The 20104-nt window shown below is 48.4% G+C and overlaps 1 protein-coding gene across 2 annotated transcripts; it reads right to left on the bottom strand.

Annotated features, from left to right (window-relative positions):
* Positions 1-1821: 1821 nt before the first annotated feature.
* On the bottom strand, positions 1822-18933 carry LOC146515960 (cytochrome P450 2F3-like). 2 transcript variants are annotated; one of them, XM_085165636.1, is made up of 11 exons: positions 18723-18933; positions 13258-13429; positions 6335-6487; positions 6078-6238; positions 5881-5949; positions 5671-5775; positions 5344-5482; positions 5002-5087; positions 4779-4880; positions 4556-4697; positions 1822-4468 (listed from the first exon to the last, which is right to left on the bottom strand). In XM_085165636.1, the coding sequence occupies exons 1-11, from the start codon at positions 18882-18884 to the stop codon at positions 4281-4283; spliced, it is 1479 nt and encodes a 492-aa protein (XP_085021762.1). In that variant the 5' UTR covers positions 18885-18933; the 3' UTR covers positions 1822-4280. The 2 variants fall into 2 exon arrangements, with proteins under 2 accessions (XP_085021762.1, XP_085021763.1); XM_085165637.1 differs by having other exon boundaries at positions 13267-13429; positions 18723-18932.
* Between the last annotated feature and the right edge of the window lie 1171 nt (positions 18934-20104).

The following is a 20104-nucleotide window of genomic DNA, read 5'->3' as shown; positions in this document are numbered from 1 at the left end:
GCAGGGGAGTCTGGTTCTTTGGAGTCGTCTGAGGTCGAGGGCAAAGGTGCTGCTCTGAGATCCTCCCTTTGCTAGCGAGTAAACACCAGTTAAGCTGTTTGTCTTGCTTTGTTCACAGGAATAAGTCTGTGAACATCCGGGAATAAGTCTGTGAACAGGAATAAGTCTGTGAACAAAGGGGGTGGCTGTAGCTCAGGTGGCAGAGCAGGTCAGCCACAAATCAGAAGGTTGGTGGTTCGATCCCAGGCTGGCTCCTGGCTGCATGACAAATATCCTTGGGCAAGATACTAACCCCATGTTTGCCTACTGGTGGTGGTCAGAGGGCCTGGTGGCGCCAGTGTCCGGCAGCCTCGCCTCTGTCAGTGCGCCCCAGGGCAGCTGTGGCTACAATGTAGCTGCCATCACCAGTGTGTGAATGTGTGTGTGAATGTCTGTGAAGGTTCTCAGTCATCCAGGTCATCGTAGTCAAAGGAACTTGCAAAGAAAAGCGTCTGGACTTCTTTAAGTTACTTGAAGACGTTTCACCTTCATCCGAGAAGCTTCTTCAGTTCTAAGGTCAAATGGTGGAGAGTCCCAGATTTAAACCTAGTGGGAGTTTCCGCCCACAGAGGGACAAAAGGACCCCCTGATGATCCTCTAATCGCCTGAGCCAAGGTGTGGAACTGGGTGTGGGTCCCAATCAGCCAGAGTTTCGGGTGAGTTCATTGTGAAACCTGGCCCCACCTTATCATGCGAATTCCTGAGGTCAGATGGCCCAGGGTGTGAGTGGGCGTTAAGGCGTCTGGGAAGGGAACTCAAAACTGGATTATAGATGGCAGAGAGTTGGTGTCGTAAACCACCGCCTCTGTTCAAAGATGGTCGCTCACAGTGGACATAGATGCTTCTTTCACTCTTCATTCAAACCATCTGTCCTCTCTGTCCAAAATGTGAACATTGGCATCCTCGAAAGAGTGTCCTTTATCCTTAAGATGCAGATGGACAGCTGAGTCTTGTCCTGTGGAGGTCGCTCTTCTGTGTTGTGCCATGCGCTTGTGAAGTGGCTGTTTGGTCTCTCCGATGTAGAGGTCTGGGCATTCCTCGCTGCACTGTACGGCATACACCACATTGTTAAGTTTGTGTTTTGGCGTTTTGTCTTTCGGGTGAACCAGTTTTTGTCTGAGTGTGTTGCTGGGTCTGAAGTACACCGGGATGTCATGCTTGGAGAAAACCCTCCTGAGTTTCTCTGATACACTGGCTACATAGGGGATGACAATGTTGTTGCGTCTGTCCTTCTTATCCTCCCTCGCTGGTGTCTGATCTTCTTTTCTGTGCCTCTTTGCTGACTTTAAGAACGCCCATTTAGGATAGCCGCACTTTTGAGTGCTTCCTTTACATGTGTGTGTTCCTTCTTTTTCCCTTCAGGCTTAGAGGGAACATGTTCTGCCCGGTGGTGTAGGGTCCTAATTACTCCAAGTTTGTGTTTCAGAGGGTGATGGGAGTCAAAGAGGAGGTACTGGTCCGTGTGTGGGGGCTTCCGGTAAACTTCGATGTTGAGGTTGCCATTCTCTTCAATGTGCACAGCGCAGTCCAGGAAAGGCAAACAGTCGTCCTTTGTGTCTTCCCTGGTGAACTTGATGTTTTTATCCACAGCGTTAATGTGCGCAGTGAAGGATTTCACTTCTTGTGTCTTGATGTTGACCCAGGTGTCGTCTACATATCTGTACCAGTGGCTGGGTACTCTTCCTTTGAAAGAGCCAAGAGCCTTCCTTTCCACTTCCTCCATGTAAAGGTTGGCTACAATAGGTGACACGGGGGAGCCCATGGCACAGCCATGTTTTTGTCTGTAGAAGCCTTCGTTGTATTTGAAATATGTAGTGGTGAGGCAGAGGTCTAACAGTGTGCAAATCTGATCGGGTGTGAAGTTGGTCCTGTCCTCCAAGGAGTTGTCTTCTTGTAGTCGTTTTCTGACAGTCTCCACTGCCTCCATGGTGGGTATGCACGTGAAGAGAGAGACTACATCAAAGGACACCATGGTTTCATCTGGATCCAGGGTAAGTTTCTGGACCTTGTCAGTGAAGTCGGTGGAGTTCTTGATGTGGTGTGGGGTGTTCCCCACGAGAGGAGCAAGGATGGTAGCAAGGTGTTTTGCAATGTTATAAGTGGCTGAGTTTATGCTACTGACTATGGGTCTGAGTGGGACAGCTTCCTTGTGGATTTTAGGAAGAAGCTTCTCGGATGAGAGGTGAAACGTCTTCAAGTAACTTAAAGAAGTCCAGACGCTTTTCTTTGCAAGCTCCTTTGACTGTGTGTGAATGGAATGACTGAATGTAGTGTGAAGCGGTTTGGGGTCCTTAGGAACTGAGTAAAGCGCTATACAAATGCAGGCCATTTACCAGGCCATTTTATCATCTTATTATTACTACTAGGACTTGGGGATGTTGCAGGAAGCATGTTCATCAAACGTGATGAAAACAGGGTTTAAAAGCTCTGACTGGCAACTTTGAGTTTTAGGTCACAGGACAGAACAGCTGTCCAGTAACCATCACAGTGGCAGACATCCAGAGGGTCTCCAGTATGAAGACTTGCTTCTTCATGCCCCAACATGATTCTTGCCTACTGGCTGAAGAAGCTGACTGCACTCCCCGAGCATCTGGCAGCACAAATGAACCAGCTGCTAATCAATGAGAGACAGCCGGAATGGCTAACCGAAGGCCAGACAGTCCTGATCCCCAAGGACCCCCAGAAGGGACCGGTCCCATCCAACTACCGGCCAATAACTTGCATCAGTATCACATGGATGCTCCTGCCAGCGTCTAAGATGAACAGGCACATGGGTCAATACACGAGCGGCGCGCAGAAAGGATTCGGCAGAGGGGTGAAGCACCAGCTCCTGGTAGACATGGCTGTCGCTCGATGCTGTAAGACCCCGCTCCCCAACCTGTGCACCACCTGGATAGACTGCAAGTCAGCCTGTGACTCAGTGCCCCACACACAGACTTTTTTGTTCAGTGTGACTGTTTATGATGAGACAAATGAACATGTAAATGCAAGAAAACTGACTGGTTTTTTTTCATGCTCTCATATGCAATTACTCAACACTCAACCAACGTGGAGACAGACATAGAGAGACACTGTACACACAATCACACTCCCCAAGCGTACTCTAAGAACCGGGTCTAGGTACCCTTGCCCCTGGAGGGGGAAACTGCAACCAGACCCAGTTGGTGTTACCCTTTTCCCTGCGGTGGGGAGAAGCATACTGCCCCGACTCAGCAGCAGCAGGGAGGCCCCACACTCCAGACCCCAGTCGGACGGTCAACTCCTCCTCCTGGCCCCCCGCTCCAGCAGGTCGCAGAGAACGGGGGTGTGAGAAGACTCCAAACCTCCCTCCGCCCGCTCATATATAGTGTTGATGCATGTGTGTTCTAAGGTGCCTTTAAAACCCAGGAGGACATGGAGCTGCCTGCCAGAGAGCAGCAGGTAAGCGCATAGCCCCTCCTGATAGCCCTCAATGTCTACGTGTATTTAAAATTGAGAGGTGGGCAACAACGCCAGGGGTGAGGTGTACACCCTGATGGTCTTTTGGAGTCCGTGTAGTGTGCCCACCCCCAAGATCCTATATGTATGTGTTATGAGAGTGTGAGTGATGTGAATGTCTAAGTTGTGAGATAAAATTGAGGCACAGGCAGGCAGAAGGGGACAGAGGGGGGGATGCCTTCCCTGCACCCTGGTGACACACCTTTACCCCAAGGCCCTGCATGTGTGGGTGATTGTGGTGGAGCGGGAAGAGGGAGGCAGCTGGAGATGGGGAGGGAAGGAAGGGAGGGGCAAGTGACCCCTCCCTGGGGCCAGCTCGCCCGCTGACCCCAGTAGGCACCCCCATACTCTGCAACCCGCCAGGGAAAGGGGGCCCAGGCCCATCCAGACCGGGGCCCAGAACAGCAGCGCCGCTGGGCCCCACAGAGCCCGGAACAAGAAAACTGACTGTTGACAGTGGTCAGACGCCTGTAGTAGTGCAAGAGACTTTTGTAAGGTGGTTGCTTGATGTTTTAATGTTGTTTGGCTAGTAGCTGCCTTTAGTCCATGTTTAGAGCTGTGAGCTAAGAAAAAAAGGACTGTGTGAAAATAAATATTTAGACTGCAGGAACTGTTAGAAACATAGAGGTGAGTTTCATGTGTTTATTTCTTGTTTCAATAATACAACAGAAGACAAAAACTGGAATGCTGTATAATCTTTCACTTAATAGTATCCCAGATGCATTCCCACCAGGATTTCCATGGTTAAGTGTTAGTTTGTGACCTCACTGTGGCGTTCTGAGCTGGACTTTCATGCGGTAAGGTTTGGGAGTCAGAGTGACCCCATAGACTGGAGTGAAGTCTGGTTCTCCTGCGTCCTCGGGCCAGATGAACTTGAACTTCCTCAGCAGAGTCACAATCATGAGGAAGAGCTCCATGCGAGCCAGACCCTCCCCGAGACACACCCGAGGACCTGAGACGTTGAAAAAAATATCTCAGTATCATCTACGACAGAAGATTTAATCAACTATGTCGGTATGTGAATCGTGTTTTCATGTACCTGCAGAGAAAGGCATGAAGGCCTCTGGTTTAACAAACTCTCCTTTGTCATCAAGGAAGTTTTCAGGGTTGAATTCATGAGGGAATTTCCACTGTCCCTCCTCGCTGAGCACTGAGGTCAGATTCTCGATGATCATTGTTCCCTGAGGACGAAATTAACCTCAAAACCATTAAGGATGCTCGTCACTTTATTGCCTCTACCTATTTAACCAGTTGGCCCTTACCTTGGGAATGGAATAACCCATCAGCTCTGTGTCTTTAGTGGTGCAGTGGAAGACACTGAGAGGAACAGTGTTGGCAACTCTCTGTATCTCGTGAATCACAGCCTGGATGAAGAGAAGACATTTCTCATGCTTTGGCTTGGAGCAGAATGTATGTGTGCACCCAGAACCAGGTGAGCACCTTAAAAATAAGTTCAACAGTGAATAAAACTTTGCTGTACGGCACCTGCACGTAGGGCATCTTGTGTCTGTCCTCAAAACTGACCCGGTCTTTCCCTTCCAACACTCGGTCTATCTCCCGCTGACACCGTTCTGCCAGAGCAGGGCAACACATTACCGTCTACACACTGCAGTCACCACAAGCAATGATACACAACAACATTATACCAAATATATTCAGTGAATCAGCAGTATGTTGAGTTAAACCAATTGAAAACAGTTGCTTTCCATTGATTGTCATAGTCTACAGCATATAAGTGACATGTGTCACACAAAGGTAAATGCAACCAATTTTAAATGGACAAATATCAGTTGAACTGAAAGAAAAGAAGAAAATATGCAGGTTTACCTTGTACATGCGGATAGTTCATAAGGTAAAGAAATCCAGTAAGTAGGGTGTTGGATGTAGTGTCAGTGCCAGCAAAGTGAAGGTCTAAAGCGTACAGACAGATCCGGTCTTCTGAAAATGAAGACCCATCATCTCCTCTCTGAATCAGAGGAATGATTTCAAGATTTACGCAAATAAGGAAATTCAACTTTGTTGTTACAGGGTGAAAAGATCACAGCCATATGTGTAGTCTCCTTAATGTAAAATCTATTTTTTCTAGTTATTTTAAATGTAATCAATTGCTATATTATAATATCTGGGATAGTATACTCCTCATTTCACACACACCTTCTCCAGTTCATCCAGATAGCAGTCAACAAAGTCCCGTGGCTCTCCGGGAACTCGGGTCTTCTTGTGCTCTTTTACAAACTCATTTACAAGATTTTCAACTGTCTAAAAAAACACAAGTAACTATGACTGTATTAGCATTGACTTTTTCTTATTATTGATGAAATACACAGATTATTTCAATGTAATTAAAGGGATTTTAAGTGTTACCTCTGCATTCTTGAAGGCTTTCATGAAGGGCAGTGGTAGGTAACGAATTAAAGGAAAAGAGTCATACAGCTGCAAAGAAGGACAATCGTTTATTTTCCTTTATGCTTCAGTTGTAACAGAAGATGGTTACAGGACGCTGTATTTCCAATAATTAAGTAATTTCTTTTATTTTATCATTTTGTTGCTGTTTTACTCACCATAGCCCACGGGCCATTGGCTAGCCTGGAATTCTCAGTGAAGCACCTAACAATCACTTTGATTAGCGCGTTGTCATACTCGTAGCGTCTAGCAAACAGGACCTGGCAGATGATGTTGGACGCTGCATTGTGAAACATAACTTGAGGACTCATGGTTTTACCTGTGGGAGGCATAATGTAAGTTATAAAAACCAAAGGAATACACAAGAACAACAGAAACAACAGCACAATGAACAATTCTATGTTAAATGACATACCAATGCTCTTTTCCAGGGTACTGACGGTGTATTTAATCTCTTCAAGAATCCTGTCCTCCATCGAGTTCTTCCCCAGACCAAAGTTCCTCAAAGTCATCAGAGCAAAGCGACGATGTTCCCTCCAACTAGAGCCATAATCTGCCAGAATAACCCCTACAACAAGTTCACCAACACAAAAGGGGAACAACAAACTTAAGAATCATCTATTTGAACATTTGATCACCATCGCTGTTATGTTCTAGAGCAGCGGTCCCCAACCCCCAGGCCACGGACTGGTACCGGTCCGTGAATCATTTGGTACCAGGCCGCGAGAGTTGAGGCTCGGGTGTGAAATGTATGGTTTTCAGGGTTTTTAGCGTTATTTTGTTATCATTTTTATCATTAACTCGGTTTTCCTGGGTCTTTTCACGTGTGTTATGAATAAATCTTTTTTTGTTTCGGCACCGGTACTAGTTTTATTTTGTTGTATTTATCCGCGACACTTTAAAGGCCGGTCCGTGAAAATATTGTCGGGCATAAACCGATCCGTGGCGCAAAAAAGGTTGGAGACCGCTGTTCTAGAACTCTAAATTGTGTTAATGTAGAGAAAATTCACTGAAAATCGCTGGGTGACAGGTATAAACTGCATGCAGACCTTTTTAGTACCATTACACTTTACAGAGTCATGCTGATGGTACACATGCAGAATCTAGTTTGGGATTGTCGTGTTAACAGTGCCAAACTACACAATTGGACATTGTCAGCAAAGTTCAAGAATTTAGTATTAGTAGTATTTATTTCATATTTTATTTGACCAAGAAGTTACACTCTTGAGATTAAAAAGGTCTTTGATGAGAGTGACATGCTCCGAGATAGAGAGCATGTTTTAATGATGGAAGAAACCAGAGAACCAGGATTAAAATGTCTTGGTGCATGCTCAATCATCCATGTAAGTAAGACTGAAGAAAACGTTTCTCCCATTGAAAACACTGTCTAGATGAACAGAATCAACCTTCTGGGAGAGAGAACCAGAAGAAAAGCCATGCAGACACATGGAGACCACCAGACAACCACTGAGCTGCCATGGTGCCTCTTTTTAAGTGTTTGACTAGAAAAGTGAAGCAACCTGGCTTTCAGGAGGCTGGTGGAGCCTGAACTGTCTGGTCTGGGGTCTTTGACCCTATTTTTATGTGTTTGTTTTGTGCAGTCAATGCATCTGTTTATGTTAATTCAGCTGTGCCAGGGCCCTGCTCCGATTGGTGTGTGGATATACAGCTCCGACGTGGCTGGTTCCAGCCCATTAAAAGGAGGCTGGAGTGCTGCGGTGGGAGAGGTTCTCGCGTTTCTCCTCACGACCCAGCAGTGTACCCCTGCAGTGCTGTTTTGAAGTTGTGGAAGTGGAGTGGGTAGGGGTGAGCTGCCATTTCTTTTGACCACCAGTTTTCTCCTGTTTTGAATTAGTTAAGGAGGTCAGACCCTGTCTTTACTTTTGACTTTTGGTAAGGTCAGGGGTGCGGGATTTGTTTAGATTTTAGCTTTGTTTATTATTTTGGCCTTGGCTCACCCTAAAGTGTTGACACTCCCGTTTTTTTGTCACATTATAAAGAACAGATTCGTTTCCTGCCGCTGCTTGGGTGTTTGGGGGAGCACGAGTGCCTCACTCGTGTTATTGCCTGGCCCTAGATGGGTTGTAACAGTGTTTTCTCTTTGTTTAGTTGCTTTCAGAAGACCCTTATGAAGAAAACATCGAGGAAACAATTTACCCTGCCCAGGATAGGGTTACCGGGTATTAAATTTCAGTTCTTTTGGATTCTTTAGGGCCAAGAAAGACACAGCTCAAAGTGGTCTTTTACTTTAAAAACTTATCTTTATTTTACATATCCGGATATGGAGACCTTAAGACAAAACACACAACTCCAGGTCTGAAGCACAAACGGAAGCCTAGTTATTTATATACTTGCTCTCACATCACACCACACTTTAAGTTTCGATCAAACAGCCTAGTTGGTTTCACTTTCTAGCTGCAAAAGCACGCTTCTGCAAAAGCATGCAGTTTGCTGTCAGCACTTTTTGGCACCGAGTGTACTCAGAGTTAGGCCTTTCTTATATAAAGCAATATAATCAGCATATAAACATTTAGGATGATAAATTTAAACCTAAACACGGGGCCCTGCCCTGGAGCCAGGTCCGGGGAGGGTGCCCGAGGGCGAGTGTCTGGTGGCCGGGCCTTAGTCCATGGGGCCCGGCCGGGCACAGCCCGAAAAGGGGACATGGGCCCATCCTCCTGCAGGCCCACCACCCGCAGGAGGCGCCATAGGGGTCAGGTGCATTGTGTGCCGGGCGGCGGCCAGGAGCGGAGACCCTGGCGGACTGATCCCCGGCTGCCAAGACTGGCAATTGGGACATGGAATGTCACCTCACTGGTGGGGAAGGAGCCTGAGTTAGTGTGTGAGGTTGAGAAGTACTGGCTAGATATAGTCGGGCTCACCTCTACGCATGGCTTGGGCTCTGGAACCAACCTGCTGGAGATGCTGGACAGACCCGGTGCACCTAAACGCGTAGTGAGGGTGTGCTGGGAACGTCTAGCAGAGGCCCAGTCCGCGAGATCTTCAACGCACACCTCCGGCAGAGCTTCAACAGCATTCCGAGGGAGACTGGGGACATTGAGTCCGAATGGACCATGTTCAGCGTCTCCATAGTCGAACCTCGGATACAGGAGGAACAATGCGGTTTTCGTCCTGGTCACGGAACACTGGACCAGCTCTTTATCCTCTCAAGGATACTTGAGGGTGCATGGGAGTTTGCCCAACCAGTCTACATGTGTTTTGTGGACTTGGAGAAGGCATTCGACCGTGTCCCTCGGGGTGTCCTGTGGGAGGTGCTGCGGAAGTATGGGGTGTCTGGCCCATTGCTACGGGCCATTCGATCCCTATACAACCGTTGCAAGAGTTTGGTTCGCATTGCCGGCAATAAGTCGGACTCGTTTCAGGTGGGTGATGGGCTCCCACAGGGCTGCCCTTTGTCACCGGTTCTGTTCATAATTTTTATGGACAGGATTTCTAGGCGCAGCCAAGTGGCGGAGGGCTTTCACTTCGGTGGCCTCTGAATCTCATCTCTGCTTTTCACAAATGATGTGGTTCTGTTGGCTTCATCAGGTGAGGGCCTCCAGCTCGCACTGGAACAGTTCGCAGCCGAGTGTGAAGCAGCGGGAATGAGGATCAGCACCTCCAAATCTGAGGCCATGGTTCGTTTGGCTCGACACCACCGAACAGAGGCAGCAATATAACATAGCTAACATTAACAGTGCAGTGAATCCTGCTTGTGCCGTGATATTCAGGACTGCAAACCGAGCAGCATCACTGACTTTCAGCTTGTTGTGTTTGTGGATATATGACTGACTTTAATTATCCATCAAATCATCACATTCTCTGTAAGATTAAAGTCAACTATTGAACAGGGTATATTTGAAAGTATAGGTTTTAAAACCAAGTTAGTACAAACATCACTAATGTCACATAACTTTCCCGACATGTGGCCAACAGTAATGTTTTAATGTTCTTCATTATAAAAACATTCGCGCATAAATAAGTGACATAATATTCAGTACTTACTTCTGAAAGTTTACTCTTCGGTGGCTCCGCTTCCGCCGTTTTTTGCCCGGCCGGGCACAGCCCGAAAAGGGGACATGGGCCCATCCTCCTGCAGGCCCACCACCCGCAGGAGGCGCCATAGGGGTCAGGTGCATTGTGTGCCGGGCGGCGGCCAGGAGCGGAGACCCTGGCAGACTGATCCCCGGCTGCCAAGACTGGCAATTGGGACATGGAATGTCACCTCACCGGTGGGGAAGGAGCCTGAGTTAGTGTGTGAGGTTGAGAAGTACTGGCTAGATATAGTCGGGCTCACCTCTACGCATGGCTTGGGCTCTGGAACCAACCTGCTGGAGATGCTGGACAGACCCGGTGCACCTAAACGCGTAGTGAGGGTGTGCTGGGAACGTCTAGCAGAGGCCCAGTCCGCGAGATCTTCAACGCACACCTCCGGCAGAGCTTCAACAGCATTCCGAGGGAGACTGGGGACATTGAGTCCGAATGGACCATGTTCAGCGTCTCCATAGTCGAACCTCGGATACAGGAGGAACAATGCGGTTTTCGTCCTGGTCACGGAACACTGGACCAGCTCTTTATCCTCTCAAGGATACTTGAGGGTGCATGGGAGTTTGCCCAACCAGTCTACATGTGTTTTGTGGACTTGGAGAAGGCATTCGACCGTGTCCCTCGGGGTGTCCTGTGGGAGGTGCTGCGGAAGTATGGGGTGTCTGGCCCATTGCTACGGGCCATTCGATCCCTATACAACCGTTGCAAGAGTTTGGTTCGCATTGCCGGCAATAAGTCGGACTCGTTTCAGGTGGGTGATGGGCTCCCACAGGGCTGCCCTTTGTCACCGGTTCTGTTCATAATTTTTATGGACAGGATTTCTAGGCGCAGCCAAGTGGCGGAGGGCTTTCACTTCGGTGGCCTCTGAATCTCATCTCTGCTTTTCACAAATGATGTGGTTCTGTTGGCTTCATCAGGTGAGGGCCTCCAGCTCGCACTGGAACAGTTCGCAGCCGAGTGTGAAGCAGCGGGAATGAGGATCAGCACCTCCAAATCTGAGGCCATGGTTCGTTTGGCTCGACACCACCGAACAGAGGCAGCAATATAACATAGCTAACATTAACAGTGCAGTGAATCCTGCTTGTGCCGTGATATTCAGGACTGCAAACCGAGCAGCATCACTGACTTTCAGCTTGTTGTGTTTGTGGATATATGACTGACTTTAATTATCCATCAAATCATCACATTCTCTGTAAGATTAAAGTCAACTATTGAACAGGGTATATTTGAAAGTAAAGGTTTTAAAACCAAGTTAGTACAAACATCACTAATGTCACATAACTTTCCCGACATGTGGCCAACAGTAATGTTTTAATGTTCTTCATTATAAAAACATTCGCGCATAAATAAGTGACATAATATTCAGTACTTACTTCTGAAAGTTTACTCTTCGGTGGCTCCGCTTCCGCCGTTTTTTTTCGGCAAAACTATCCACACCCACCGCCGCGCTATGAAATCTGGGATACGTTGGGCCATGAAGGCTACACCGACCCATCCTTAAAATTCAGGGAAATTAAGGACGCATTTGAGGGCCGCATTTCGAGCAGCCTTTGAATTGGGACAGCCTTCGTCGTATCGCTGTGACGTAATCGGCCTTAAAATGTAGCCTTTAAGGCTGCAGACCCTGAATTGGGATACAGTCCAAATCCGGTCATTGGTACTTCCTGGCTTGTGTAGTTACTAGGTAACAAAAGCTCACCACTGCCCCTAGCGTCCTGGAGCACTTCCGTTGTGTTTTGGAATTTGCAAGTGTTTTGGGGTTTGCATGTGTTTTGGAGTTTGCAAGTGTTTTGAATTTTGCAAGTGTTTTGGAGTTTGCGAGTGTTTTGGAGTTTGCAAGTGTTTTGGGGTTTGCAAGTGTTTTGGGGTTTGCAAGTGTTTTGGAGTTTGCAAGTGTTTTGGGGTTTGCAAGTGTTTTGGAGTTTGCAAGTGTTTTGGAGTTTGCAAGTGTTTTGGAGTGTGCAAGTGTTTTGAATTTTGCAAGTGTTTTGGAGTTTGCAAGTGTTTTGGGGTTTGCATGTGTTTTGGAGTTTGCAAGTGTTTTGGAGTTTGCAAGTGTTTTGGAGTTTGCAAGTGTTTTGAATTTTGCAAGTGTTTTGGAGTTTGCAAGTGTTTTGGGGTTTGCAAGTGTTTTGGGGTTTGCAAGTGTTTTGGGGTTTGCAAGTGTTTTGGAGTTTGCAAGTGTTTTGGAGTTTGCAAGTGTTTTGAATTTTGCAAGTGTTTTGGAGTTTGCAAGTGTTTTGGGGTTTGCAAGTGTTTTGGGGTTTGCATGTGTTTTGGAGTTTGCGAGTGTTTTGGAGTTTGCGAGTGTTTTGGAGTTTGCGAGTGTTTTGGAGTTTGCGAGTGTTTTGGAGTTTGCGAGTGTTTTGGGGTTTGCAAGTGTTTTGGGGTTTGCAAGTGTTTTGGGGTTTGCAAGTGTTTTGGGGTTTGCAAGTGTTTTGGAGTTTGCAAGTATTTTGGATTTTACAAGAAGTGTTTTGGGGTTTGCAAGTGTTTTGTATTTTGCAAGTGTTTTGGAGTTTGCAAGTGTTTTGGAGTTTGCAAGAGTTTTGGAGTTTGCAAGAGTTTTGGAGTTTGCAAGAGTTTTGGAGTTTGCAAGTGTTTTGGAGTTTGCAAGTGTTTTGGAGTTTGCAAGTGTTTCGGATTTTGCAAGTGTTTTGGAGTTTGCAAGTGTTTTGGGGTTTGCATGTGTTTTGGAGTTTGCAAGTGTTTTGGAGTTTGCACGTGTTTTGGAGTTTGCAAGTGTTTCGGATTTTGCAAGTGTTTTGGGGTTTGCAAGTGTTTTGGAGTTTGCAAGTGTTTTGGAGTTTGCAAGTGTTTCGGATTTTGCAAGTGTTTTGGAGTTTGCAAGTGTTTTGGAGTTTGTACGTGCTTTGTCTCTAGGGGCCACTGTAGTCTGCTGAGTCCTGCACACTGGGTTCACTCTCTGCCTGCCACATGTCCTGTCTCACATGAACACTGAACAAAAAACTGGTTTTCTTAAAGAGAAACAAACTCTGGTGTAGCCACAGTTTAACTCTCACTGTTTTTGCCTCTTTCAAATGCTTTTTTATCAGTGTATCATATTTCCAACATGCTTACGCTCTGTAATTTTTGCACACTATGTTGAGATGCCTTTTACTACTACTGTGACATGTTACTGACACAGTGTATAAAACACTCTTATCTGAGTGTTACCTCAAAGTATTTCCTGAGATAATAATGCAAGAAGAACAAATGTGAAATATGCATATACTGCATACCATATGATAAAAATATAAAGACAAAAATGTGTCCTATACAGTATAATACCTGCTTTACCTTTATCCTTGGTGACATCATTAACAAACAAGTCTTGAGGTCGTCCAGCAAAATCCCTAGCCTTGGTCACCATGGCCTCCTTTATGGCCTTCACCCCATTGATGATTACTGCTGGTTTAGGGCCAATAAAGATACTGTAGACGTCTCCATAAGACTTCCTCAGCTGGGAGGGAAGGCGATAACAAGCACAGGATAAGTCATATGTTTAAAGTGGGCTAAACATATTTGCACAGCTGAGCACACGATATAGAAACATTGCATTTAAATATTACAAAACATACAGAGAGGATAAAATGCATTTAGGGACAAACCTCCTGTCACGGCTGGCGGGGTGAGCCGTGTGGTGTGGAGGAAACGGAGGACCCAAAATGCAGACGGCCGATATGGTGATATGAGTGAGGGTTTATTTACAGTGCACAAATAACACAACTGAGGGCAGGACAGAACATAAACCTAAACTGGGTGAGCTAAATAACAAACCTGAGATCATACGAATGGGGTGGGAGGCAGAGAGACACAGACGAGGAACAGACACCATGAAACACAGACGAGCCGACAACGAACACAGACCGACACCCACTATAAATACACACATCAGGTAATCAGGAAATGGCACACAGGAGGGGACACAGCTGGAACTAATGGACATAATGAGACACAACCCTACAAAGTAAAACAGGAAACACACAGACTGTTTTACATAACAACACGAGGACATGAACAGAGCACCGAGGGAGACGCAGGTAGGGAAGATAAACACTACAAACCCCAACCACCAATACAAAAACAGAATAAACTAGAAAATACTAATAACAAACTCAAAACGCTGGGTCACCGACCCAGGACCATGACAGTACCCCCCCCTCAAGGGCTGGCTCCAGACAGCCCAACAGAAACACAAACCCCCCCCCCAAAAACCAAAAACGACCCGACCAGGGCGGGTGGCGGGGGTCCAGGACGGAGGGACAGAGCCCAAAAAGGCCCAGACGGACAAGTTCAGGGGGCCGACCCGGAGGCCGACAGCGCCGGAGGCCAAAACAGTGCAGTTCCGGGGGCCGACCGTGCGGAAGGCGGCAACGACGGGGAAACAGTTCAGGCGGCCGACCGTGCACACGGCAGCGGCGGCGAAGCGGAAACAGTTCAGGAGGCCGACCGTGCACGCGGCAGCGGCGGTGACGTGGAAACAGTTCAGGGGGCCGACCGTGCGGACGGCGACGGCGGGACTGCAAGTCCGGGGGCCGGCCACGGTGACAAAGATGCCGATCATGCGGCCTGGCAGATGACCGACGGTGTTGAGGCGGCAGTTGGGGACCTGAAGGCTGCGTGGCCTTCGCAGCACCAGACGGGGCGGAAGCTGAGCCTGGACCAGACGAGGCGGATGCAGAGGCTGGACCAGGCGAGGCGGATGAAGCCGGAGCTGGACCAGGCGAGGCGGATGAAGCCGGAGCTGGACCAGGCGAGGCGGATGAAGCCGGAGCTGGACCAGGCGAGGCGGATGAAGCCGGAGCTGGACCAGGCGAGGCTGATGCAGAGGCTGGACCAGGCGAGACAGAAGCAGAGGCTGGACCAGGCGAAGCTGATGCAAAGGCTGGACCAGGCGACGGCGTGGGTGAAGCCGGAGCTGGACCAGGCGACGGCGTGGGTGAAGCCGGAGCTGGACCAGGCGACGGCGTGGGTGAAGCCGAGGCTGCAGCTGGCGAGGATGAAGACACGGAGGCTGCAGCTAGCGAGGATGAAGACACGGAGGCAGCAGCTAGCGAGGATGAAGACACGGAGGCAGCAGCTGGCGAGGATGAAGACACGGAGGCAGCAGCTGGCGAGGATGAAGACACGGAGGCCGCAGCTGGCGAGGATGAAGACACGGAGGCCGCAGCTGGCGGCTGCCCTCTAGCTGACGAGGCAGAAGACTGGACGGGCTCCTCGGGCCCTCCAGCTGACGAGGCAGGAAGCTGGCTGGGTTCTCCTGAACCTCCAGCTGACGAGTCTTGGGGCTGGACGGGCTCCTCGGGCCCTCCAGCGGACGAGTCTTGGGGCTGGACGGGCTCCTCGGGCCCTCCAGCGGACGAGTCTTGGGGCTGGACGGGCTCCTCGGGCCCTCCAGCGGACGAGGCAGGCGGCTGGACGGGCTCCTCGGGCCCTCCAGCGGACAAGGCAGGCGGCTGGACGGGCTCCTCGGGCCCTCCAGCGGACGAGTCTTGAGGCTGGACGGGCTCCTCGGGCCCTCCAGCGGACGAGGCAGGCGGCTGGACGGGCTCCTCGGGCCCTCCAGCGGACGAGGCAGGCGGCTGGACGGGCTCCTCGGGCCCTCCAGCGGACGAGGCAGGCGGCTGGACGGGCTCCTCGGGCCCTCCAGCGGACGGGACAGGGGCCTGGACGGGCTCCTCGGGCCCTCCAGCGGACGGGACAGGGGGCTGGACGGGCTCCTCGGGCCCTCCAGCGAGAATAGTCTCAGGACCAGCGGGCACAGGGGCCCCTGGCGGGCGCAGAACAGAACCAGCAGGCGCGGAGACCTCTGGCAGGCGCAGAACAGAACCAGCAGGCGCGGAGACCTCTGGCGGGCGCAAAACAGAACCAGCAGGCGCGGAGACCTCTGGCGGGCGCAAAACAGAACCAGCAGGCGCGGAGACCTCTGGCGGGCGCAGAACAGAACCAGCAGGTGCACGGGCCTCTGGCAGGGACAGATCAGAACCAGCAGGCGCACGGGCCTCTGGCAGGAACAAATCAGAACCAGCAGGCGCACGGGCCTCTGGCAGGAACAAATCAGAACCAGCAGGCGCACGGGCCTCTGGCAGGGACAAATCAGAACCAGCAGGCGCACGGGCCTCTGGCAGGAACAGATCAGAACCAGCAGGCGCACGGGCCTCTGGCAGGAACAGATCAGAACCAGCAGGCGCACGGGCCTCTGGCAAACACAAGGCTGACTGCAGCTGCACCGAGCATTGACTCAGCTCAGGCAGCGACAGCCGGGTGCAGTCCTCAGCTGGCTTCTTTACCTCCAGGGGTCCAGAGTCTGCTGGGGGCTGAAACCCAGCCTCTGGGGAGGCCTTGGAGTGCATCTCAGAACTGGCCAGCTCTTGAGGAGTGTTTTCAGGATTGTGTGGTTTGTCTCTTTGCAAAAAATACTTAGAAAAAGAGTCCAAAACGGGAGGCAGAGACGCAGCCTGCTGTACAGAGGGAGTCGGTGAAGATGGCATAGATGACTGGGCTAGTGGGGATACCGGGGGCCGAGCTGAATGCTGCTGTGCAGCTAAACGAGCTTGCGGCTGTGCAGCTAAACGAGCTTGCGGCTGTGCAGCAGGCTCAAAAAAAACAGCCCCGGTATAAACCGTCACAAGTTCTGGTGAAACAGAAAGAGTGTCTTGTCCACTCACCACAGCCGGTCGCTCAGAAATCCCCAGGTCCGACTGTGGCGAGGAGCGTCGGCAGCGTGAGCGCCGTTTCCCCCTTGAAGGCTGGGTTGACGGGCCGGGCAGAACATCCTCTGTCGGAAGTGAAGCATGAGTTGCAGGGTGGGTGGTAGCAGCCGGGGGGTGAAGACGGAGCTCGTTCAGAATGAAGTTCTGTGCGAGCGGGTGAAGTGAGTCCAGTAGCCAGGAGTGAGCAGAAATAAGCTGCTGTAGCCTGGCTTCTACAGCGCGGTGAAATTCCTCCCCCTCATGCTCAAGCCATAGGTTAACTAACCTCGAAACGGAGTCAATCACCCCCTCCCGAAACTCCTGGGAGGGTGCGGATGCTGCTGGGTCCATGTTTGGTCGGCTCGTACTGTCACGGCTGGCGGGGTGAGCCGTGTGGTGTGGAGGAAACGGAGGACCCAAAATGCAGACAGCCGATATGGTGATATGAGTGAGGGTTTATTTACAGTGTACAAATAACACAACTGAGGGCAGGACAGAACATAACCTAAACTGGGTGAGCTAAATAACAAACCTGAGATCATACGAATGGGGTGGGAGGCAGAGAGACACAGACGAGGAACAGGACACCATGAAACACAGACGAGCCGACAATGAACACAGACCGACACCCACTATAAATACACACATCAGGTAATCAGGAAATGGCACACAGGAGGGGACACAGCTGGAACTAATGGACATAACGAGACACAACCCTACAAAGTAAAACAGGAAACACACAGACTGTTTTACATAACAACACGAGGACATGAACAGAGCACCGAGGGAGACGCAGGTAGGGAAGATAAACACTACAAACCCCAACCACCAATACAAAAACAGAATAAACTAGAAAATACTAATAACAAACTCAAAACGCTGGGTCACCGACCCAGGACCATGACACCTCCTGTGTAGAGCTTTGTGTGGTTCCTAATATAGCAGCCTGCTGTAACATGATTTAAGACCGTGCATAATGGCACCTTTGTGTGATATGGTTATTGTCAACCAATCAGATGCAAATGTATCCATGTCCAACCAGAAGAGAATCACACCTGGACAGTTTGCTTGCTGGCACGTGTCCTAACCCACCAAAACCTTTTGTCTCCTTTATAACTGCTGAACTATGAAACGAATGAGTGTGTTGTACTAACACACACCCATACATTGTAGAATAACTATCTTATCTGATGCAATACTTTGGTAAAATATTGGTACTCTGCTGTTGTTTATAAAAAACAGTTTTTAAAATTGCTTGAAGGACAAAAAAATAACAACTTCCTTTCATTCAAATTATAAACATATTTAATAAATATCTACATAAAGATGTTAGAAAACTCCTGTTGTGTAAGAGGTGCAGTACTGCTGGGACACGTGCCAAGTTCATGTTTTGCAATCACACAGAGCAAACAGGTGCACTGTTGTTGGTGCCAGGTAATTTATGCCCTTACAGCTCAAAATGTTTTTGGTTGTCATTATGTTTCATTCAGTTTGTAACAGCAACGGTTTCATTCATTTCAGGAAAAGCAGAAAAATCTCCTGATGTGTTAGTGTAACGGGTGTATTAAAAAATAATTTATATTTCACCAAAGATCCATCCTGCAGTGTTATCTTGCTTTGTCAGTATTGGTTATGTATATGTGTTTATTTATATATGTTTATTTTCTGTATTTATATTTTGGGAGCTTTTATTTTGTTTATGTGACCTTTGACTTCCCACGAAGTCGCTTCCTGTAGCTGCGTGCTATTTTCCTCAGTCGTGTAGAGGCCCCGCTGAGGAGAGGTGTTCATGCAGAAGTCCAGTAAAGTGAAGTCGCTGTACTGTTTTGTTTTTATTTTAAACAGTTCTGGGAGAATAAATCCACCCAGCTGGCAAAGTGAGAGCTGACTCCTCTGGTCATTCGCACAATGCAGAGAACTAACGGCAATAAGAGTTTAAGGCCAGACCGGCTACATTAGCATCCAGACATTTAGACATATTTAAATGCTAATAGTAGTAATTTCGCCAGTGCCATAACAATATGCACCTTCAACAAAAGCAAACAGCATTTCTTTTCTTACCCTTTCGAAGTCCTTTAAAGGGTTCTCCAGGCTCAGCTGCAAAGTGTTGCCTAGCAGGGGCAGGATAGGGGGTCCCGGTGGAAAGTTCTTGGGTCTCCGAGATTTGAGCTGAAGAACAATGAAGCAAACACAGAGCCACAGCAGCACAACAGAAAGGAACATGGTCAAACTGGACTGTACTGAAAGCTGGCTGACTTGCCATTAGTAGCCCTGCCTCTTGTAAGTGTTTACTTTGTCCTCTGAGTCAAAGTTCAGAGAGGCTGTTAAACAGGGAGGCCATTGGAGTTTTGCAGGTTTTCAGTGAGAGCCACTGTTAAACCAAACCGTATGTTTTTGTGTCAGAGTATTTTCTTTTTTAACTCTGCCCATGTTAAAACACAAAAGCCAGTGAGTTCTCTCAATGCATCGCAGCTGAGGTGAATACTGATAGAGGGGGGAGAGCCCGTGTATTTTCCTGTTTCCATGGTGATGTGCTCATTTAAATGATTTTTAGGTTTGTTTAATTGTAAATGAAACAAGATTTGAAGCAAAGTGTTTGAAGCAAAGTGCGGTAAAGGCCCCAAATGGAGGACTCACATGGCAGCAGCAAGGAGCAAAAAACCAAACAGCAAAGAGTGGAATCGAAGCTCTTTAACAAAGGTACACTAAGGAAGGATAACACTGACAACGAGCACTATTAAACTGAGGCTTTAAATACACAAGATAAGTGAAGACCCTGGGAATTAGACAAAGCTGAAACTACAGCAACGATACACAAATAAAACAAATACAAAACACAATAGAAACATTACTGAACTACATTAAAACGAACTCAATCAATACCTCAGACTAGAAATAAAACAAAACTGTGAACACTGAAACATCCCAGAATCCATGACATGAACAGCAGTCCTGTAATCTTCTCTAAGGTGTTATGTATCAGGACATAATTAAAATAATCTGCACCTGAACAAGTAATAAACAAACTGGTAAAATTAGACTCACCATACATTACACACGTCATTATTTAAAAATAACAAAGTCAAAATGCAGAAGAAGCCTGAGAAACTAATTTCACCCTTATTGTATCTGTCATACACATCTGTACGAGGGTTAGGGTAAGTGGTCATAATCACATGCACTTCATAACTGATCATCAGCGAGTGTTACCATGGTTTCAGCCGGACTGTGAATGGACAGCAGACGGCAGAAAGAAGAGGCCAAAGATGAGCACAGAAGCAGGTGGATGGAGGAATAACGATGGGTGGGGTCAAGTACAAACGGGATTTTTTTATAGGCAAAGATCAGAGAAAAAAAACGAGTGAAATAAAACTTGAACTGTAACTGATCAAAAATTGTGATCAGCAAAAGTGATCAAGTCTGATGAAAACCCAGTTTTTGAA

The sequence above is a fragment of the Neolamprologus multifasciatus genome, chromosome 7 (assembly GCF_963576455.1).
Source record: "Neolamprologus multifasciatus chromosome 7, fNeoMul1.2, whole genome shotgun sequence".
Classification (NCBI taxonomy): Eukaryota; Metazoa; Chordata; class Actinopteri; order Cichliformes; family Cichlidae; genus Neolamprologus; species Neolamprologus multifasciatus.
Note: the sequence above shows the minus strand (reverse complement) of the source record. Positions and strands in the feature narration are given on the sequence as shown.

What these genes read in the sequence shown, in the direction of transcription:
- LOC146515960 (XM_085165636.1), bottom strand. Translation starts at nt 18,884, where the DNA reads ATGTTCCTTTCTGTTGTGCTGCTGTGGCTCTGTGTTTGCTTCATTGTT. An exon ending in CAAGGATAAAGGTAAAGCAG is followed by an intron (nt 6,488 to 13,257) that starts GTATTATACTGT and finishes AACTTGTTGTAG; the next exon opens with GGGTTATTCTGGCAGATTAT. An exon ending in ATCTGGATGAACTGGAGAAG is followed by an intron (nt 5,483 to 5,670) that starts GTGTGTGTGAAA and finishes CCTCTGATTCAG; the next exon opens with AGAGGAGATGATGGGTCTTC.